At 48.5% G+C, this 23,564-nt stretch overlaps 1 protein-coding gene across 2 annotated transcripts in view; it reads left to right on the top strand.

The window, feature by feature from the left end:
- Window positions 1-23,564, top strand: part of LOC140406317 (T-cell activation inhibitor, mitochondrial-like) — a 53,621-nt gene that overhangs the window by 12,804 nt on the left and 17,253 nt on the right. Inside the window, exons 4-5 of one of the 2 annotated variants that reach the window (XM_072494432.1) lie at window positions 16,184-16,433; window positions 21,767-21,889. In XM_072494432.1, the coding sequence (XP_072350533.1) occupies window positions 16,184-16,433; window positions 21,767-21,889 (373 nt within the window). The remainder of the gene's footprint in view (window positions 1-16,183; window positions 16,434-21,766; window positions 21,890-23,564) is intronic. The other variant, XM_072494433.1, reaches the window with a different exon arrangement.

The following is a 23,564-nucleotide window of genomic DNA, read 5'->3' as shown; positions in this document are numbered from 1 at the left end:
ACAGAGAGAGGAGAGCCGGGAGTTTCACAGTTTAAAACAGAGAGAGGAGAGCCGGGAGTTTCACAGTTTAAAACAGCGAGAGGAGAGCCGGGAGTTTCACAATTTAAAACAGCGAGAGGAGAGCCGGGAGTTTCACAATTTAAAACAGCGAGAGGAGAGCCGGGAGTTTCAGTGTTTAAAACAGCGAGAGGAGAGCCGGGAGTTTCAGTGTTTAAAACAGCGAGAGGAGAGCCGGGAGTTTCAGTGTTTAAAACAGCGAGAGGAGAGCCGGGAGTTTCACAATTTAAAACAGCGAGAAGAGAGCCGGAAGTTTCAGTGTTTAAAACAGCGAGAGGAGAGCCGGGAGTTTCAGTGTTTAAAACTGCGAGAGGAGAGCCGGGAGTTTCAGTGTTTAAAACAGTGAGAGGAGAGCCGGGAGTTTCAGTGTTTAAAACAGCGAGAGGAAAGCTGGGAGTTTCAGTGTTTAAAGCAGTGAGAGGAGAGCCGGGAGTTTCAGTGTTTAAAACAGTGAGAGGAGAGCCGGGAGTTTCAGTGTTTAAAACAGCGAGAGGAGAGCTGGGAGTTTCAGTGTTTAAAACAGCGAGAGGAGAGCCGGGGGTTTCAGTGTTTAAAACAGCGAGAGGAGAGCCGGGAGTTTCAGTGTTTAAAACAGCGAGAGGAGAGCCGGGAGTTTCAGTGTTTAAAGCAGTGAGAGGAGAGCCGGGAGATTCAGTGTTTAAAACAGCGAGAGGAGAGCCAGGAGTTTCAGTGTTTATAACAGAGAGAGGAGAGCCGGGAGTTTCACAGTTTAAAACAGAGAGAGGAGAGCCGGGAGTTTCACAGTTTAAAACAGCGAGAGGAGAGCCGGGAGTTTCACAATTTAAAACAGCGAGAGGAGAGCCGGGAGTTTCACAATTTAAAACAGCGAGAGGAGAGCCGGGAGTTTCAGTGTTTAAAACAGCGAGAGGAGTGCCAGGAGTTACAAGAACAAAGGACAAAGAAAATTACAGCACAGGAACAGGCTCTTCGGCCCTCCCAGCCTGCGCCGATCCAGATCCTTTATCTAAACCTGATTACTATTTTCCAAGGATCTACTTCCATCTGTTCCCCTGCCGTTCATATATCTGTCTGGATGCATCTTGAATGATGCTATTGTGCCCGCCTCTACCACCTCCGCTGGCAAAGCGTTCCAGGCACCCACCACGCTCTGCATAAAAAGCTTTCCACGCACATCTCCCTTAAACTTTCCCCCTCTCACCTTGAAATCGTGACCCCTTGTAATTGACACCCCCACTCTTGGAAAAAGCTTGTTGCTATCCACCCTGTCCGTACCTCTCATAATTTTGTAGACCTCAATCAGGTCCCCCCTCAACCTCTGTCTTTCCAACGAAAACAATCCTAACTTTCTTCAATTTAGCACTCTTCCTTTAGGACCACTCTCGTCTTTGTCCATGAGTATTCTAAAACTTACGGAATTATGATCGCTAGACCCAAAGTAATCACCGACTGAAACTTTAACCACCTGGCCGGGATCATTCCCCAATACCAGGTCCAGTATGGCCCCTTCCCGAGTTGGACTATTCACATACTGCTCTAGAAAACTCTCCTGGATGCTCCTTACAAATTCTGTTCCATCTACGCCTCCAACACTACATGAGTCCCATTCAATGTTGGGGAAGTTAAAATCTCCCATCACGACCACCCTATTGCTCCTACATTTTTCAATAATCTGTCTACATATTTGTACCTCTACTTCATGCTCGCTTTTGGGAGGCCTGTAGTAAAGTCCCAACAATGTTACTGCACCCTTCCTATTTCTTAGCTCTACCCATATTGTCTCAGTGCTCGAATCCTCCACCGTGCCCTCCTTAATCACAGCTGTGGTATCATCTCTGACCAGGAATGCAACTCCTCCACCCCTTTTACCTTCCTTGCTATCCCTCCTGAAGCACCTATACCCTGGGATATTTAGTTGCCAGTCTTGCCCTTCCCTCAACCAAGTCTCAGTAATACCAATAACATCATATTCCCAGGTACCTAAATTCATCTGCCTTACCTGCTACACTTCTCGCATTGAAACAAATGCACCCCAGACCACCTGTCCCTTTGCGTTCATCATCTCTTCCCTGTCTACTCTTTCCCTTAGTCACATTGAATTGATTATCTAGTACCTTACTGGATTTAGTTGCTGCCTCTTTACTGACCTCTAACTTCCTAATCTGGTTCCTAGCCCCCTGCCACATTAGTTTAAAACCTCCCCAACAGTGTTAGCAAAAGCACCCCCTAGGACATTGGTTCCAGTCCTGCCCCAGTGTAGACCATCCGATTTGTAATGGTCCCACCGCCCCCAGAACCGGTTCCAATGTCCCAAAAATCTGAACCCCTCCCTCCTGCACCATCTCTCAAGCCACGTATTCATTCTGACTATTCTTGAATTTCTACTCTGACTGTCTCCTGGCACTGGTAGCAATCCTGAGATTACTACCCTTGAGGTCCTACTATTTAACTTATCTCCTAACTCCCTAAATTCTGATTGTAGGACCTCATCCCGTTTTTTACCTATATCCTTGATGCCTATGTGCACCACGACAACTGGCTGTTCATCCTCCCCCTTCAGTATGTCCTGCAGCCGATCTGAGACATCCCTGACCCGTGCACCCGGGAGGCAACATACCATTCGGGAGTCTCGTTTTCAACCACAGAAATGCCTGTCTACTCCCCTTACGATTGAATCCCCTATGACTATAGCCCTGCCAGACTTTTTCCCGCCCTTCTGTGCAGCAGAGCCAGCCACGGTGTCATGAGCCTGGCTACTACTGCCTTCCCCTGGTGAGTCATCTCCCCCAACAGTATCCAATACGGTATACCTGTTTTGAAGGGAGATGACCACAGGGGACACCTACACTGCCTTCCTGCTCTTTCTCTGCCTTTTGGTCACCCATTCCCTGTCTCCCTTATCAATCCTAATCTGCGGTGTGACCAACTCACTGAACATGCTATCCACGACGTCCTCAGCATCGCGGATGCTCCAAAGTGAGTCCATCCGCAGCTCCAGAGCCATCATGCGGTCTAACAGGAGCTGCAGCTGGACACACTTCCCGCACATGAAGGACTCAGGAGCATCGGCCGCGTCCCTGAACTCCCACATTGAGCAAGAGGAGCATAACACGGGTCTGGGATCTCCTGCCATTTTTACACTCACAACAGTAAGTTTAAAATTTTTTTTTACTTCCCCTCTCAGCAAGCATTCACTCAGCAACCACTGCACCCCGCACAATAACACCTCAGGAAAAAGAAAAACTACTTACCAGTCACAGCCAATCACTTATCTGCAGGCTGTTACGTTGCGGTTCAACTTCTACCTGCCCTCGAGTCTCCCTCTTGATCTTTACTCGGCTGGGATCCTTACAGTGATTCTCTTTTTTTTTTGGTTAGAGGAGGAGGTAGGGAGGGAAACACTGAAGAAGTGTTTCGGGTTTAACTGTCGCTTGACAACAGCTCCTCCACAAACCACCTATTGGATGCAGTGACCGCAATGCACAGATACAAATTTTCCCCGCAGCAGCCAAACAGCAGCTCTGCTCTACTGCCCTCTGCTGGATGCTTGCCTTGACTTGAACACCTACGGTGTCTTCCTCAGGTACACTTTCAGGATGCAGTGATCGCAATGCACAGATGCAGATTTTCCCCGCAACAGCCAATCAGCAGCTCCGTTCTACTGCCCTCTGCTGGATGCTTGCCTTGACTTGAACACCTCGGGAGTCTTGCTCAGGTACACTTTCAGGATGCAGTGACCACAATGCACAGATGCAAATTTTCCCCGCAACAGCCAAACAGCAGCTCTGCTCTACTGCCCTCTGCTGGATGCTTGCCTTGACTTGAACACCTAGGGTGTCCTGCTCAGGTACACTTTCAGGATGCAGTGACCGCAATGCACAGATGCAAATTTTCCCTGCAACAGCCAATCAGCAGCTCTGCTCTACTGCCCTCTGCTGGATGCTTGCCTTGACTTGAACACCTACGGTGTCTTCCTCAGGTACACTTTCAGGATGTAGTGACCGCAATGCACAGATGCAAATTTTCCCCACAACAGCCAATCAGCAGCTCCGCTCTACTGTCCTCTGCTGGATGCTTGCCTTGACTTGAACACCTAGGGTGTCTTACTCAGGTACACTTTCAAGATGCAGTGACCGCAATGCACAGATGGAAATTTTCCCCGCAACAGCCAATCAGCAGCTCTGCTCTACTGCCCTCTGCTGGATGCTTGTCTTGACTTGAACACCTAGGGTGTCTTGCTCAGATACACTTTCAAGATGCAGTGACCGCAATGCACAGATGCAAATTTTCCCCGCAACAGCCAATCAGCAGCTCTGCTCTACTGCCCTCTGCTGGATGCTTGCCTTGACTTGAACACCTACGGTGTCTTCCTCAGGTACACTTTCAGGATGTAGTGACCGCAGTGCACAGGTGCAAATTTTCCCCGCAACAGTCAATCAGCAGCTCCGCTCTACTGACCTCTGCTGGTTGCTTGCCTTGACTTGAACACCTAGGATCAATGCACAGGTGCAAAATTTCCCCGCAACTTTTTTTTTTATTCAAAAAATATACTTTATTCATAAAATCTATCATAAACATTACAGAACATTTCGTATTGTCTTGACTGTACATTTCCATCAGAGTTACACATTCCCTTGACTTTCTTCCATTCAATTTTGATAATATTATACACATATCACTCTTTACGTCACAATTCCTTCTTAAATATTTATACTGTCATGTTTGTTTTATACATTGGAGTGTTGGTGGCCCAGACCGAGGGGGGTTTACACTGTTACCCGCCCCTCGGTGTACATTTGCTGGAAAGACCTTACACAGTGGTCTTTCCCCATTGCGCCTTGGCGGCAGCTGCTCCAAGCTTGAGTGCGTCCCTCAGCACGTAGTCCTGGACCTTGGAATGTGCCAGTCTGCAACACTCGGTCGAGGACAGTTCTTTGCACTGGAAGATCAGCAAGTTTCGGTCAGACCAAAGAGCATCTTTCACCGAGTTGATGACCTTCCAGCAGCAGTTGATGTTTGTCTCGGTGTGTGTCCCTGGAAACAGTCCGTAGAGCACAGAGTCCTGTGTTACAGAGCTGCTCGGGATGAACCTTGACAAGTACCACTGCATCTCTCTCCAGACCTTCTTTGCAAAGGCACATTCCACAAGGAGGTGGGTAACCGTCTCATTTCCCCCACAGCCACTCCGAGGGCAGCGTGCAACGGCGCAGAGCCTTCAGGTGTACATGAAGCATCTGACAGGGAGGGCCCTTCTCACCACCAGCCAAGCTAGGTCTTGGTGCTTGTTTGAAAGTTCTGGTGATGAAGCGTTCTGCCAGATGACTCGGACAGTCTGCTCAGGGAATCGTCCAACGTCCTCCACGGTCTCCTTTTCCCTGAGGGCGTCGAGGACATTACGTGCTGACCACTGCTTCATTGCCTTGTGGTCAAAGGTGTTTTTCTTCAAAAATGTTTCCACGAAGGACAGGTGGTATGGCACGGTCCAACTACTTGGAGCGTTCCGCGGCAATGAGGCCAGGCCCATCCTTCGTAACACCGGGGACAGGTAGAACCTCAGTATGTAGTGACACTTGGTGTTTGCATACCGGGGGCCCACGCACAGCTTGATGCAGCTGGTCACAAAGGTGGCCAACAGGATGAGGAAGGCGTTGGGTACGTTCCTCACTCCCTTCTCCAGAGGTTTGTACATGATGTCCCTTCGGACACGGTCCATCTTGGATCTCCAGATGAATTTGAAGATGGCCCGGGGGACTGCTGTGGCGTAGGGTCGGGTTATGGGCCAGACCTGCGCCACGTACAGTAACACCGAGAGTACCTCACACCTAATGACCAGGGTTTTGCCCGCAATGGAGAGGGAGCGTTGCTCCCACCAGCCCAGTTTCTGTCTTACCTTGGCTATGTGCTCCTCCCAGTTTTTGGTGCATGCCCCAGCCGCTCCGAACCATATCCCCAGCACCTTCAGGTAATCTGACCTGACAGTGAAGGGGACAAAGGACCGGTCGGCCCTGTTCCCAAAGAACATGGCCTCGCTCTTGCCGCGGTTTACCTTGGCTCCCGAGGCCAGTTCAAACTGGCCGCAGGCATTCAAGAGCCTGCGTACAGACGCAGGATCCGAGCAGAAGATGGCGACGTCGTCCATGTACAGGGAGGCCTTGACTTGCACGCCTCCGCTGCCTGGGATCGTCACTCCTCTTATACCCGGATCCTTCCTGATGGACTCGGCAAAAGGTTCTATGCAGCACACAAACAGGGCCGAGGAGAGGGGGCAGCCCTGCCTGACTCCAGATTTGATCTGGAACTTTTCTGATTCCCACCCATTGATTGAGACTGCGCTATAGATGTTTGTGTAGAGCAGTTTGATCCAATTGCGAATTCCCTCCCCAAACCCTATTTTGGAGAACACATCCATCATGTAGGTGTGCGATATTCTGTCAAAAGCCTTCTCCTGAGTCAAGGCTGATGAGGCAGGTGTCCACCCTCCTGTCCCGCACGTAGGCGATCATATCCCTGAGTAGCGCGAGGCTATCAGAGATCTTCCTGCTGGGTACAGCACAGCTCTGGTCAGGGTGGATCACCGACTCCAGAGCAGACTTGACCCGATTGGCGATGACCTTGGCTAGAATTTTGTAATCCACATTCAACAGTGAAATGGGTCGCCAATTTTGAATTTCTTCCCTTTCCCCCTTCTGCTTGTAGATCAGGGTGATGATGCCTTTCCTCATGGATTCTGACATGCTGCCGTCCAGAAGCATACTCTCGTACACTTCCCGCAGGTCTGTGCCCATCCAGTCCCACAGAGCCGAATACAACTCAACCGGTAAGCCATCGCTTCCGGGAGTTTTACTCGTCTCAAAGGACTTGACGGCCTTTGTCAGCTCATCCAGAGTTAGCGATTTGTCCAGGTTTTCCCGCTCGCTGTCGCCTAAGACCTCCCTGATAGACAACAGGAAGGTCTGGGAAACAGTGCTATCTGTTGGCTTCAGATTATACAGTCCGGCATTAAAGGATTGGCTGATCCTCAGGATGTCAGAGCGCGATGACTTTACAGAGCCATCTTCTTCCTTCAGGCTGCTGATCACAAAGGTCTCTCTGTGCACCTTTCGGAAGAAGAAGAGTGAGACTTTTCATCCTGCTCCACGGAGCGGACTCTGGAACGGAAGATAACCTTGGAGGCCTCCGAGGTGTAGAGCGAGGCTGGCTGGCTCTTCACCTCGTGGAGATCCTCCTTGACATCCACCCCCATCGACTGCAGCTGGAGCAAATTCTGCATACTTTTCTGGAGCCTGGACATGATCCCTCGTCTCTCTCTCACCTTTTGAACGCCCTTGAGGATGAAAAGCCTTTTGATGTTCCCCTTGATTGCTTCCCACCAGAGATGTGGAGACTCAAAGAGGGGTTTCACGGTTTTCCAACCTTTGTAATCCCTCCTGAGTTCCTCGAGGTTCAGCGGTTTTACATTCAGCTTCCATGTTCCCCTGCCTACCCCCTGGTTTTCCTGCAGGTGGCAGTCGGCCAGTAGGAGGCAGTGGTCAGAGAAGAACACCGGCTTTACATCGGTGGACCTGACCGTGAAAGCACGGGACACAAGACGAAGTCTATCCTGGAGCGGACGGACCCGTCTGGCCGTGACCATGTGTATCTATGCTGCGCTCCGTCTGCAGGGTTGCTGCAGACGTCGAGCAGCTTGGCGTCATTTACCGTTTCCATCAGGAGTCTGGACGTAGTGTCTAGTTTGCTGTCAGCTTTGCCGGATCGTCCAGCCGCATTGATGATGCAGTTGAAGTCACCGCCCAGAATGACCGGCTTGGAGGTGGCCAACAGCAGTGGGAGTTGCTGAAGGACTGCCAGCCGCTCACTTTTTACGGCCGGATCGTACACATTAAAAGTCTGAGAGGGGCGTTTTTGTATTTGACGTCTGCTACGAGGAGGCCTCCCCGCAGCAGAATACCCAGGCCGGAGGAGCGGCAGTCGTTTCCTCCTGACCAGATGGATGGCCCGTGGGACCACCAGCTCGACCAGCGCCTGTAGTTGCTGAGGTGCGGAAGCATCTTTGATGCTTCGCACATTTATGGATGCAATTTTAAAACCCATCGTAAAAAGATAGATTTACCAGTCTCAAGAGTCCAGAGTCTATACAGTTCGCTGTTCCAGCTGTTGGTTGTTCCCCAGCATGCCGGTGGTGCTCACAAACTTTAGCACAGTTGCAGGGCTGAGAAAACTGTTCTGGTCCGCACTGGCCCCGTGAACTTGATGCAGATGCATTGGGGGGGTGGTGTAGCCCTGGCGTTCGTTGTGGCAGTCAGTAGGTGTTGGGGTTGCAGGCCGGTCTTCGCCTGGGTTGTTGCTGCTTGTTACTTTCGGGGGTTGGTCTGTGACCTTGTTTTCGATGTCCGGCGTTTGGTGGCCGTTGGTCATATTGCTGTTCCCATGAGCCAGAGGTTGATGATCTCGGCATGTTTTATTTTCTTCCCGGTCTGTGGTCTGGGGGGTCTGTCCATCCCGTTCCACATTGGTGCTTTGCCTCTTTATTTGAGGCCGATTCTTGTCTTGTTTTCCCTCATCGGAGGAGGTGTCAGCGCTAAGTCCGCTGGCTGGAAGGTGTCGCTTTTTGCCACTTCCCCTCGGGGGTTTCTTCAGTTTATTTTTTTGTTTCCTCTTTCGTTTGTCCCTGTTCACCGTTTCCCAGGGCACTTTATTCTTTGTCCCATCCTCTTCCATTGAGTGTTCCTCGTCAGATGAGGTTGGGGTTGAGTTGTCAGGGCATGCTGGGGCCTCCCCTTTTTGTTGAGGGCCCTTCTGTTGCTTTTCCGCATTCTGCGCTGTGGTGTCTTTGTCGATGGAGGGTGCATGAACCTCCCCTGTGGTCGCCTTTTTGACTCCGCTGATGATGATTTGTGCGTACGTTGCCCCGCGTTTTGGGCAGGCCCTGTAAAGATGGCCGGCCTCCCCACACAGGTTGCAGCACTTGTCTTCCTTGCAGTCCTTAGTCATGTGTCCCTCCTGCCTGCAGTTTTTGCAGAAGGTTACATTGCAGTTTGCGGCAACATGCCCCGTTTTGCCACAGGTGTGGCATACTCGTGGCTGTCCCACGTAGTCGAGGTAGCCACGATTTCCTCCAATGGCGAAACTGGAGGGGGGATGCAGGATGGTTCCGTCGCCATCTGTTCTCAGAGTCACCTTGATCTGGTGCTCACTTGTCCAGATGCCAAAGGTGTCTTTCAGTTGCACGCTGTTACTTTTCAGCTCAACGTACCTGGCGAGGAATATGAGCACATCAGACACGGGGACGTGGGGGTTGTACGTGTGCAGTGTAACAACCCGGTTTTGCTGCGACGGTAGCGTAAACAGAGGCTCTGCAGTCAGGATAGACAGGGGACTCTGGTTACCTTTTTCTTTGAACACGTTCAAGAATATGATGCAAGCTGCGACACTCTTGAAGGTGACATCAAAATATCCATTGTTGGGGAAGTCTTGCAAGCAGAAGATATCTGTTGCTTGAAACCCGCAGCACCCGCTTCACGAAGAAATTTTGGTCCACAGGTGACTCCCCTTCCGCCTTCTTTGCTCTGACTTGGACAGTGTTTCACACTCACCAGCCTGGTGGTCGGGATGCAGCTGCAGCCATAGCTCACACGTTGAGTCTAAACTGTATCGGCGTTAAGTCTAAACCAGAGGCTTAGACCAGCATGTGACCGCAATGCACAGATGGAAATTTTCCCCGCAACAGCCAATCAGCATCTCTGCTCTACTGCCCTCAGCTGGATGCTTGCCTTGATTTGAAAGCCTAGGGTGTCTTGCTCAGGTACACTTTCAGGATGCAGTGACCGCAATGCACAGATGCAAATTTTCCCTGCAACAGTCAATCAGCATCTCCGCTCTACTGCCCTCTGCTGGATGCTTGCCTTGACTTGAACACCTAGGGTGTCTTGCTCAGGTACACTTTCAGGATGCAGTGACTGCAATGCACAGATGCACATTTTCCCCGCAACAGCCAATCAGCAGCTCCGCTCTACTGCCCTCTGCTGGAGTTTGTGTTTAAAACAGCGAGAGGAGAGCCGGGAGCAGAGAGGAGTGGACCTGCGCGGGATACTGCTGCAGGGGAGAGGATAACGGAAGCGCCAGGCTCGGGGCTGAGCAGACCTGTGCAGGACACTGCGGCAGGGGAGAGGATAAAGGCAGCGCCAGGCTCGAGGCTGGGCAGAGAGGAGCGGACCTGTGCGGGACACTGCGCGGGACAGCTGCTTGTTTGTTTGTTTATTTCAAATTGAAAAATAAACCGGGAAAGTGAATTACTATTTTTAAAATTTGACTCAAATTACTATTTTAAAGTTGATTTGAATTACTATTTTTTAATTTTTAAATCTCACTTAAATAACTATTTTGGGTGATTTAAATTTTTAAGTTGATTTAAATTACTATTTTTAAGTTGATTTAAATAACTTTTTAATTTTTAATTAAATAACTTTTTAATTTCAATTAAATAACTATTTAATTTGTTGTCAGATCAAGCAAGATAAATACTCAGGGATAAAGCTAATTAAATAGTATACAGGAGATTGGGTATAATCCGACACAAAAACATCTTTCTAAAGTTTAATTTCAGAAGTTTAATTTAAAGGAGAAATCATGGCAGGACAGCTCCAAGGCGTGGTCTGCTCCTCTTGCTCCATGTAGCAGGCTGAGGACAGTTCCAGTCCCCAGGGTCAGCATGCGTGCAGGAAGTGTCTCCGGTTACAGCTCCTGGAAGCTCAGGTTTCAGAGCTGGAGACACTGTGGAGCATCCGCGAGTCAGAGAGAATCGTGGATAGCACGTATAGAGAGGTGGTCACACCGCAGGCTCAGACTCCGCAGGCAGGAAGGGAATGAGTGACCACCAGACAGAGCAAGAGAGCAAGGCAGGTAGTGCAGGAATCTCTTGTGGCCATTCCCCTGCAGAACAGAAAAACCGCTTTGGATACTGTTGAGGGGAATTGCCTCTCAGGGGAAAACAGCAACAGCCAAACTCGTGGCACCATGGTTGGTTCTGCTGCAGAGGGGAGGGGTGATAAGTGTGACAGTGCAATAGTTATAGGGGATTCAATTGTAAGGGGAATAGACAGGCGTTTCTGTGGCCGCAAATGAGACTCCGGAATGGTATGTTGCCTCCCTGGTGCTAGGGTCAAGGATGTCTCGGAGCGGGTACAGGACATTCTGGAGGGGGAGAGTGAACAACCAGTGGTCGTGGTACACATCGATACAAACGACATAGGTAAAAAAAGGAATGAGGTCCTAAAAGCAGAATACAGGGAGCTAGGAAGGAAGTTAAGAAATCGGACCCCAAAGATAGTGATCCCAGGATTACTACTGGTGCCACCTGCTAGTCAGAGTAGAAATGACAGGATATGTAGGATGAATACGTGGCTGAAGGGATGATGTCAGGGGGAGGGTTTCAGATTCCTGGGGCATTGGGACAGGTTCTTGGGGAGGTGGGACCTGTACAAACTGGACGGGTTACACCTGGGCAGGACTGGAACTGATGTCCTAGGGGGGCTATTTGCTAGAGTGGTTGGGGAGTGATTAAACTAATGTGGCAGGGGGATGGGAACCGATGCAGGAAGTCGGAAGGTAGTAAAACAGGGACAGAAACAAAAGGGGGAAAGTGTAAGGCAGAGAAGCCATAGTCAAAAATCAAAAAGGGCGACAGTACAAGGTACAGTGACTGAGGGGAGCTCAGTGAATAGGCACAATAATACTAAAAGGTATAAAGCGGGAAGTAAAAACATAAATGGTAAGCGACGCGGCAGGCTGTTACATGAAGATATGGGTTCAACGACAAGGAAAATTAGGAGAAAAGTTAAGAGGAAATATAACTTAGGAGAGGTTACTGATCGAAGTGTTAAGATTCAGAACAGAGGTAAAAAAAAAAGCCAACATAAGTGTACTTTACCTGAATGCTCGTAGTATTCGGAATAAGGTAAATGAGCTGATGGGGCAAATCATCGTGAATGACTATGATTTAGTGGCCATTACCGAAACATGGTTAAAGGATGGTCACGACTGGGAGTTAAATATCCAAGGGTATCAAACTATTCGGAAGGACAGAGTGGATGGTAAGGGAAGTGATGTAGCTCTGTTATTTAAGGATGACATCCGGGCAATAGTAAGGGATGACATCGGTGCTATGGAGGATAAGGTTGAATCCATTTGGGTGGAAATCAGGAATAGTAAGGCGAAAAAGTAATTGATAGGAGTAATCTATAGGTCACCAAATAGTAACATTATGGTGGGGCAGGCAATAAACAAAGAAATAACAGGTGCATGTAGAAATGGTACAGCAGTTATCATGGGGATTTTAATCTACATATGTTGATTGGTTTAACCAGGTCGGTCAAGGCAGCCTTGAGGAGGAGTTTATAGAATATATCTGCGATAGTTTCCTAGAACAATATGTAATGGAACCTACAAGGTGTTAGACATTTTAGTTGCTGTGATATGAAGAGTCTAAAGTTCTGTTCCTTTTTCACAAACACACATTTATTTCATTCCAACAGCCTTTGCACAAAACTCTAACTATACATCACCTGACAGAGGCCACCTGAAGCCCCTCAGTGTCAATTAATGGATACTTAACATAAATGAGACAACTAATTGCAATGTCTCTTAACCCATTACTTAACACAAGGGAACAAGCGGTCCTAGATCTGGTCCTGTGTAATGAGACAGGATTGATTAATGATCTCATAGTTAGGGATCCTCTCGGAAGGAGCGATCACAATATGGTGGAATTTAAAATACAGATGGAGGGTGAGAAGGTAAAATCAAACACTAGTGTTTTGTGCTTAAACAAAGGAGATTACAATGGGATGAGAGAAGAGCTAGCTAAGGTAGACTGGGAGCAAAAACTTTATGGTGAAACAGTTGAGGAACAGTGGAGAACCTTCCAAGCGATTTTTCACAGTGCTCAGCAAAGGTTTATACCAACAAAAAGGAAGGACGGTAGAAAGAGGGAAATTGACCGTGGATATCTAAGGAAATAAGGAAGAGTATCAAATTGATGGAAAAAGCAGACAAAGTGGCAAAGATTAGTGGGGGATTAGTGGACTGGGAAATCTTTAGGGGGCAACAGAAAGCTACTAAAAAAGCTATAAAGAAGAGTAAGATAGATTATGAGAGTAAACTTGCTCAGAATACGAAAACAGATAGTAAAAGTTTCTACAAATATATAAAACGAAAAAGAGTGGCTAAGGTAAATATTGGTCCTTTAGAGGATGAGAAGGGAGATTTAATAATGGGAGATGAGGAAATGGCTGAGGAACTGAACAGGTTTTTTGGGTCGGTCTTCTCAGTGGAAGACACATATAACATGCCAGTGACTTATGGAAATGAGGCTATGACAGGTGAGGACCTTGAGAGGATTGTTATCACTCAGGAGGTAGTGATGGGCAAGCTAATGGGGTTAAAGGTAGACAAGTCTCCTGGCCCTGATGGAATGCATCCCAGAGTGCTAAAAGAGATGGCTAGGGAAATTGCAAATGCACTAGTGATAATTTACCAAAATTCACTAGACTCTGGGGTGGTCCCGGCGGATTGGAAATCAGCAAATGTGACACCACTGTTTAAAAATGGAGGTAGGCAGAAAGCAGGTATTATCGGCCAGTTAGCTTAACTTCGGTAGTAGGGAAGATGCTGGAATCTATCATCAAGGAAGAAATAGCGAGGCATCTGGATGGAAATTGTCCCATTGGGCAGACGCAGCATGGGTTCCTAAAGGGCAGGTCGTGCCTAACTAATTTAGTGGAATTTTTTGAGGACATTTCCAGTGCGGTAGATAACGGAGAGCCAATGGATGTGGTATATCTGGAATTCCAGAAAGCTTTTGGCAAGGTGCCAAACAAAAGGTTGCTGCATAAGATAAAGATGCATGGCATTAAGGGGAAAGTAGTAGCATGGATAGAGGATTGGTTAATTAATAGAAAGCAAAGAGTGGGGATTAATGGGTGTTTCTCTGGTTGGTAATCAGTAGCTAGTGGTGTCCCTCAGGGATCAGTGTTGGGCCCACAATTGTTCACAATTTACATAGATGATTTGTTGTTGGGGACCAAGTGTAATGTGTCCAAGTTTGCAGACGATACTAAGATGAGTGGTAAAGCAAAAAGTGCAGAGGATACCGGAAGACTGCAGAGGGATTTGGATAGGTTAAGTGAATGGGCTAGGGTCTGGCAGATGGAATACAATGTTGCCAAATGTGAGGTTATCCATTTTGGTAGGAATAACAGCAAAAGGGATTATTATTTAAATGATAAAATATTAAAACGTGCTGCTGTGCAGAGAGACCTGGGTGTGCTAGTGCATGAGTCGCAAAAAGTTGGTTTACAGGTGCAACAGGTGATTAAGAAGGCAAATGGAGTTTTGTCCTTCATTGCTAGAGGGATGGGGTTTAGGACTAGGGCGGTTATGCTGCAATTGTATAAGGTGTTAGTGAGGCCACACCTGGAGTATTGTGTTCAGTTTTGGTCTCCTTACCTGAGAAAGGACGTACTGGCGCTGGAGGGTGTGCAGAGGAGATTCACTAGGTTAATCCCAGAGCTGAAGGGGTTGGATTACGAGGAGAGGTTGAGTAGACTGGGACTGTACGCGTTGGAATTTAGAAGGATGAGGGGGGATCTTATAGAAACATATAAAATTATGAAGGGAATAGATAGGATAGATGCGGACAGGTTGTTTCCACTGGCGGGTGAAAGCAGAACTAGGGGGCATAGCCTCAGAATAAGGGGAAGTAGATTTAGGACTGAGTTTAGGAGGAACTTCTTCACCCAAAGGGTTGTGAATCTATGGAATTCCTTGCCCAGTGAAGCAGTTGAGGCTCCTTCATTAAATGTTTTTAAGATAAAGATAGATAGTTTTTTGAAGAATAAAGGGATTAAGGGTTATGGTGCTCAGGCCGGAAAGTGGAGCTGAGTCCACAAAAGATCAGCCACGATCTCATTGAATGGTGGAGCAGGCTCGAGGGGCCAGATGGCCTACTCCTGCTCCTAGTTCTTATGTTCAACATTGTTTTCAAATCACTCCACGGCCTTATCCCTCTTGATCCATGCAAGCTGAAGCATGGTAGCATAGTGGTTAACACAATTGCTTCACAGCTCCAGGGTCCTGGGTTCCATTCCCGGCTTGGGTCACTGTCTGTGTGGAGTTTGCACGTTCTCCCCGTGTGTGCGTGGGTTTCCTCCGGGTGCTCCGGTTTCCTCCCACAGTCCAAAGATGTGCAGGTTAGGTGGATTGGTCATGATAAATTGCCCTTAGTGTCCATAAAGGTTAAGTGGGGTTGCTGAGTTACGGGGATAGGGTGGAGGCATGGGGCTTAAGTGGGGTGCACCTTCCAAGGGCCGGTGCAAACTTGATGGGCCGAATGGCCTCCTTCAGGGCTGTAAATTCTCTGATATGATAAACTCCTCCAGCCCCACAACCCTCCCATCTCGGAGCTCCTCCAATCCTGGCCTCTTGCGCATCCCTGATTTTCTGACTCCACCATTGGCGGGTGTGCCATTCGTTACCTGGGGCCTCCCTCTTTGCACTGCTTCCCTATCACTCTCCTCCCTTAAGACACTCCTTAAAACCTTCCTCTTTGACCAAAGTTGTTGGTCATCTGGCCTCATCTGGTCTAATATCTCCTCCTGTGGCTGAGGGTCAAACTGTGGTAACACAACTGAGAAGCACCTTGGGACATTCTGCAATGTTAAAGGCACTATATAAATTCAAGGTTATTGCTCTTGTTTTGCTGCCTTTGGCTATGTTAGCAGGATGTGAAAGGTGACGGTAGCAGAACAGCTTCAGCTCTGAGTATATCAGTTGTTGTGATCAGGAAGGCGCTGCCTGAACGGGTGATGGAAGCAGATTAGTAGGAACTTTCAAAAGGAAATTGGATCAATATTTGAATTGGGAAAAATTACAGGGCAATGGGCAAAGTGGAGGGAGTGAGTGTGGAGCCAATTGCAAAGAGCAAGTACAGGCACAAGGGGCCGAATAGCCACCTGCTGTGCTGTATCATTCTATCATTTCACATTATGGTGCAGTAAGCCCACTTTATGTCTTTTAAAAAAAAATTCATTAACAATTGTTTTGCTCTTCATAGACCAAGCTGAAACCATTAAGACAATTCTATTTGTTTCAGAGTTCCGAGCAGTCACTTTCACACTACAGAGCAAGGACCTACTCAGTACCGTTGTCAAGATCTTGAAATCCTGCAGCTTATCCACTGATCACGTGCAGGACTCCCAGGTTGACAAGGGCCTCGATCATCGAAATGGGAACCTTCCATTCAATAGACCTATCCGATGGGATAAGACCTACTACTCCTTTACTGGCTACAGGGACCCAGAGGAAGAGTTGGACTGCACTGTCCGTATGGAACCTGCTCTCGGGTACAAGAATCTGTTATTGCTTATCTCACTTAAGTTATGAATGTTGCTGTGATTATTGCTGAGGGAGTGCTGCACTGTCAGAGGGTCAGTACTGAGGGAGTGCCGCACTGTCAGAGGGTCAGTACTGAGGGAGTGCCGCACTGTCAGAGGGTCAGTACTGAGGGAGTGCCGCACTGTCAGAGGGTCAGTACTGAGGGAGTGCTGCACTGTCAGAGGGTCAGTACTGAGGGAGTGCTGCACTGTCAGAGGGTCAGTACTGAGGGAGTGCCGCACTGTCAGAGGGTCAGTACTGAGGGAGTGCTGCACTGTCAGAGGGTCAGTACTGAGGGAGTGCTGCACTGTCAGAGGGTCAGTACTGAGGGAGTGCTGCAATCATCAAATCATTGAAATCTATGGCACATACGGAGGCCCTTCAGCTCATTGTTTCTGTGCTGGCTGGAATAGACTGTCCAGCTTGTGGTTCATAGTCCTGTAGATTACAGCACCTCAAACTGCATATATGTCAGTAATTCTGTCTGGGTTCCCATCTCTACAACCCTTTCAGACAGTGAGTTCCAGATCTCCACCACCCTCTGGGAGAAATAATTCTCAACTCCCTTTGAATCTTTCTGCCAATCACTTTATTACTTTAAAATATATTTGAAGTACCGATTTCTTTTTTTTTCAATTAATGAGCAATTTAGCGCGGCCAATCCACCTACCCTGCACATCTTTGGGTTGTGGGGGCGAAACCCACGCAAACACGGGGAGAATGTGCAAACTCCACACGGACAGTGACCCAGAGCCGGGATTAAACCTGGGTCCTCAGCGCTTTGAGGCAGCAGTGCTAACCACTGTGCCACCGTGCTGCCCTTCTGCCAATCATTTTAAATCTCTGCCCCCTGGTTATTGTCCACTCTGCTGTTTGGAATAGGTCCTTCCTATCCACTGTTTTTGACCCTCATAATTTTATACACCTCAATTAAATCTCCTCAACTTCCTCAGTGCCAAAGCCTATCTATTCTTTTCATTTGCTAAAATTATCCATATCTGGCCAAATCATTGTAAAACTCCCAGTACCGATCGATCACATCCTTCCTGTAATGTGGTGACCAAAACTGTACACAGTTCTCCCTAGCTGTTGTCTAACAAGCGTTTTATACACTTCCAGCATAATCTCCCTGCTGTTATATTCTGTGCAACATCTAATAAAGGCAAACATCCCATCAGCCTTCTTAACCAGCTGATGGATGTCTTGCTATCTTCAGCAATGTGTGGGCATGCACTTAAGATTCCTCTCTTCCCCTACAATTCTGAGTATTCTCCCATTTATAGTGTCTTCTCCTGCCTTGTTTACCCTCCCTAAATGCATTACCTCATTTTCTCCCGACTGCATTCCATTTCCCATTTTTCTGCCCACCTGACCACTCCATTGATATCTTCCTGGATAGTCAGAGACTTTTCCCCAGGGTAGAGGGGTCAATTACTAGGGGGCATAGGTTTAAGGTGCGAGGGGCAAGGTTTAGAGGCGACGTACGAGGTAGGTTTTTTTACACAGAGGGAACTCACTGCTGGAGGAGGTGGTGGAAGCAGGGACGATAGTGACGTTTAAGGGGCATCTTGACAAATACATGAATAGGATGGGAATAGAGGAATACGGACCCCGGAAGGGCCTGTTCCTGTGCTGTACTTTTCTTTGTTGTACCTGCAGTCTCCAGCTTTCTTCTTCTCTATTAGCCACACAGCCAACTTTTGTATCATCTGTAAATTTCTTAATCATGGCCCCCTATGTTGCAGTCTAAGTCTTTGCCACATACCACGCAAAGCAAAGGGCCCGCTGCCGAGCGAGCCCTGTGGAATTCCACTGAGCAAAGCCTTCCGGTTACTACAACAGTCAGAGGACCGAGCTGTCTTTTGGATGAAACATTAAACCTTGGCCCTATCTGCCCACTCGGGTGCAGGTAAAAGATGCCACGGGACTATTTCGAAATGGAAAAGTGGGGTTCTCCCAGGTGTCCTATCCAATATTTATCCCTCAATCAATATCACAAAAATCTGATTATCCAGTCATCGTCACATTGCTGTGTGTGGGATCTTGCTGTGTGTAAATTGGCTGCCGTGTTTCATACATTACAACAGTGACTGCACTTCAGGAATGGCCATGCATTGCTTTGGGACATCAAGTTACTAACGGCAATCAATTAAACTACTTGTTTCTTGAAAACTAAACGATTAGGTTGCAAAAAATATATATATTGAAATCATCCAGGACAGAAGGAGGCCATTCAGCCCAGCGTATCTGCTGGTTCTTTGAAATAACTATTTAATTAGTCTCACTCTCGCCTTTCCCCATAACCTGCAAATGTTTCCTTTTCAAGTACTCAATCTAATTCTCTTTTGAAAATGTACTTTTGAATCTGTTTCCTGCCACCTCAATCCTTTCAGGTATGAGATTCTCACAGCTGCACTTTAATACCCGTTCAGTTTACGTTATTCTACCACCTTTGTGAAGCAAAAAAGCAATTTCGGGCAAACTTTCATACATCTCTATATTTTCATAGAATCGTAGAATCCCTGCCGTGCAGAAGTAGGCCGTTGGGCCCATCGAGTCTGCTGCGACCCTCTGTAGGAGCACCCTACCTTGACCTACTCCCCCACCCGATCACCCCAGCCCCACCCAACCTGCACATCTTTGTGACACCAGAGGCATTCTTTTTTTTTTAAACGCATTTTATTCAAACTTGTATCAAAGTAGTTACAGCAAATAAACACCCCGGGAAACACTCTTCCCAACAATCAACTATACAGTTTGTACAGATTTTCCTCCTTTTTCACCCCCCCCCCCCCCCCACAAACATACCCCCCCTTTTCTCAAACCCCCCTGCTGAGCCCCTTAACTCATACTGTATCTTCTCTAACCGCAGGAAGTCAAGCAGGTCACCCAACCATGCTGCTACCCCCGGTGGCGATGCCGACCAACACTCCAGCAAAATTTGTCGCCGTGCAATCAGAGAGGCGAAGGCCAAGACATCGGCCTCCCTCCTCTCCATGAGCTTCGGCTTCTCTGAAACCCCAAATATCGCCACCAAAGGGTCCGGGTCCACTCCCTCCTCCACTATCCTGGCTAAGTCCGCGAACACTCCCGCCCAGATTCTTCCCACTTTTTCACAACCCCAAAACATGTGCGCACGATTCGCTGGCCCCCGCCCACACCTTTCACACTCATCTACTACCCCCTGAAAGAACCCACTCATTCTCGCCCGAGTCATATGCACCCCGTGCACCACCTTGAACTGTATCAGGCTCATCCTTGCACAAGAGGAGGTCCCATTTACCCTTCTCAGTGCCTCACTCCATACTCCCCGATTGATCTCCATTCCCAACTCCGCTTCCCATTTCTCCTTGATCTTCACCACCCGCTCGCCTCCCTGCTCCCCCAGCCACTTATATATATTCCCAATTCTTCCCTCCCCTTCCACATCCGGAAGCAGCAGTCGCTCCAGCAGGGTGTATCCCGGCAATCTAGGGAGCCCCTTCCAGACCTTTCGTGCAAAGTCCCTAACCTGTAGATACCTGAACTCACTACCCCTCGGCAGCTCTACCCTCTTCCTTAGCTCCTCCAGACTGGCGAGCTGCCTGCCCTTCACAAAGCCTGTTTGATCTTCTGCAACCACCCCCGGGACACAATCATCCCCGCCAACAACTTAGCCAATACTTTCACATCTGTGTTCAATAGTGATATGGGTCTATCCGACCCACATTCCACCTTTTTTTTGGGGATTAGTGTGATTACTGCCTGCTTCATCGTTCTGGCAACTCCCCCTTCTCCAGCGCTTCATTAAACGCCCCCAACAGAAGTGGTGCCAGGTCCGCTGCAAATTCCTGATAAAATTCTGCCGGGTACCCATCCGGCCCAGGGGCCTTCCCTGACTTCATGCCCCTGATACTATCCACATCTCCCTCAGCCCTAGGGGCTCCTCCAACGCCTGCCTCTTTGCTTCCTCCACCTGGGGAAATTCTAGCTCGTCCAGAAACCACCCCATGTCCCCCTTCTCTCCTCCTGGGTCTGCCTCATAAAGTCCCTGGTAATACTCTCTAAATGCCTTATTTATCTTCCCTGGCTCTGACACCACGTCCCCAGCCCCAGTCCGGATCTTCAATATTTACCTGGATGCAGCCTGCCTCCGCAGCTGGTGCGCCAGCATGCGGCTCGCCTTCTCCCCATACTCGTATTGCACCCCTCTTGCCCTACGCAGTTGCCCTACCGCCCTCCCCATTGTCAGCCTGTCAAATTGCCCTGCAACTTTTTCCTCCTCGCCAATCCTTCCGCGGTGGGCACCCTCGAATATTCCCTGTCCACCTCCACTATCTCGCTCACTGGAAGGTCATGTTCCGCCCTCCTTTCCTTATTCGCACGAACCGTAAATGAGATAATTTCTCCCCGGACCACTGCCTTCAGTGCTTCCCAAAAAATGCCCGTCGACACCACCCCATTCTGATTCAACTCCACAATTCCTTAACTGTCACCCACACCTTATCACAGAAACCTCCAACCGCCGACAACACTGAGTCAACCCTCCACCCCGGCCTCTGCTCTCGTCCCGATCTGAACCGAATCTCCAGCCAGTGGGGTGCATGGTCCGCGATAACTATCCCCACATACTCTGCCCCCTCCAACCAAAATCTCCTGACTCACTACAAAGTAATCAATCCTCGAATACACCTTATAAACATGCGAAAAGAAGGAATACTCCCTTCCCCCTGGGTTCTGAAAGCGCCATGGATCCACCATACCCATCCTCTCCATAAACCCCCCCAGCTCCCTTGCCATTTGTACCCTACCCATCGACCTGGGGCTCGAGCTATCCACCCTCGGCTCCAGGACACAGTTAAAATCTCCTCCCATGATCAACTGGTACGTGGCCAAAACTAAGGGGCATTCTATTAGCGTGACCAATCCACCTAATCTGTGCGTCTTTGGACTGTGGGAGGAAACCCGGAGGAAACCCACGCAGACACGGGGAGAAAGTGCAAACTCCACACAAACAGTCACCCGAGGCCGGAATTGATCCTGGATCCTTGGAACTGTGAGGCAGCAGTGCTAACCACTGTATCATTCTTTTGTAAATGAAGGCAGCACCGAAGTGATCAGCGAATGTTGTGTTGAAGCTGATAATGCTGCGATTTGTATAGGGTGATGGTTTTGGTTAAGTGGTCTGTTAATTCCCTCTAATCGATGTTGTAGGAGCTCAATTCTACTGTGTGTTTTGTTAGTTCCGGGGCAGTTTTGAGGAAACCAGAGATCCTGTTGGGAGAGTATTGATGACAAACTGAAGTTAATATTCACTTTGCAGGTCGTGGCTACATAAAAACCGAGAGTCTGCCTCTGAGAGGTTATCTGTCAGTATTCCATTGAGAGATGAGCTTGATCGCTTAAAAACAGAACTTTGTCAGCGACTGGAGATAAACGATATCAGGTATTGATGCTAAAAGGAGGTTAGATGTGAAAGAAAGTCACGTATGGGAATTTTGGGAGTTATAAATGGTGTGAAATGAGGTAGGGTATTGATTGGCACCGTAGCTCAGAGACCCACTCCTTGCTGATTTTTGTGCATCTTTAACCCGGTTCGGATCAATGATGTTGCACATTCTGAGGCTGAAGCAGACTGTCAGCGATCTCCGTGGCCCATTTGACCCCGGCTGAGCTCCTGACCCCATACCGCCTCCCATCAGCAAGCCCGCCAGCTTCCACCCCTGTAACATCTCCGCTCTCTGCCCAGGGCTCAGCCTATCCACTGCTGAAACCCTCATCCATGTTTTTGTTACATCCACAGTCAGCTATTCCAGAGCTTTCTCTATAACCTCCTCCACCCTATCTCTATAACCTCCTCCACCCTATCTCTATAACCCCCTCCACCCTATCTCTATAACCTCCTCCACCCTATGTCTATAACCTCCTCCACCCTATCTCTATAACCTCCTCCACCCTATCTCTATAACCTCCTCCACCCTATCTCTATAACCTCCTCCACCCTATGTCTATAACCTCCTCCACCCTATCTCTATAACCTCCTCCACCCTATCTCTATAACCTCCTCCACCCTATCTCTATAACCTCCTCCACCCTATCTCTATAACCCCCTCCACCCTATCTCTATAACCTCCTCCACCCTATCTCTATAACCTCCTCCACCCTATCTCTATAACCTCCTCCACCCTATCTCTATAACCCCCTCCACCCTATCTCTATAACCCTCTCCACCCTATGTCTATAACCTCCTCCACCCTATCTCTATAACCTCCTCCACCCTATCTCTATAACCTCCTCCACCCTATCTCTATAACCTCCTCCACCCTATCTCTATAACCTCCTCCACCATATCTCTATAACATCCTCCACCCTATGTCTATAACCTCCTCCACCCTATCTCTATAACCTCCTCCACCCTATCTCTATAACCTCCGCCACCCTATCTCTATAACCTCCTCCACCCTATGTCTATAACCTCCTCCACCCTATGTCTATAACCTCCTCCACCCTATCTCTATAACCTCCGCCACCCTATCTCTATAACCTCCTCCACCCTATGTCTATAACCTCCTCCACCCTATGTCTATAACCTCCTCCACCCTATCTCTATAACCTCCTCCACCCTATCTCTATAACCCCCTCCACCCTATCTCTATAACCCTCTCCACCCTATGTCTATAACCTCCTCCACCCTATCTCTATAACCTCCTCCACCCTATCTCTATAACCTCCTCCACCCTATCTCTATAACCTCCTCCACCCTATCTCTATAACCTCCTCCACCATATCTCTATAACATCCTCCACCCTATGTCTATAACCTCCTCCACCCTATCTCTATAACCTCCTCCACCCTATCTCTATAACCTCCGCCACCCTATCTCTATAACCTCCTCCACCCTATGTCTATAACCTCCTCCACCCTATGTCTATAACCTCCTCCACCCTATCTCTATAACCTCCGCCACCCTATCTCTATAACCTCCTCCACCCTATGTCTATAACCTCCTCCACCCTATGTCTATAACCTCCTCCACCCTATCTCTATAACCTCCTCCACCCTATCTCTATAACCTCCTCCACCCTATCTCTATAACCCCCTCCACCCTATCTCTATAACCC

This window comes from Scyliorhinus torazame, unplaced genomic scaffold, assembly GCF_047496885.1.
Source record: "Scyliorhinus torazame isolate Kashiwa2021f unplaced genomic scaffold, sScyTor2.1 scaffold_467, whole genome shotgun sequence".
Taxonomy (NCBI): domain Eukaryota; kingdom Metazoa; phylum Chordata; class Chondrichthyes; order Carcharhiniformes; family Scyliorhinidae; genus Scyliorhinus; species Scyliorhinus torazame.
The sequence above is the reverse complement of the archived record's forward strand: the minus strand, read 5'-3'. Positions and strand labels throughout refer to the sequence as shown.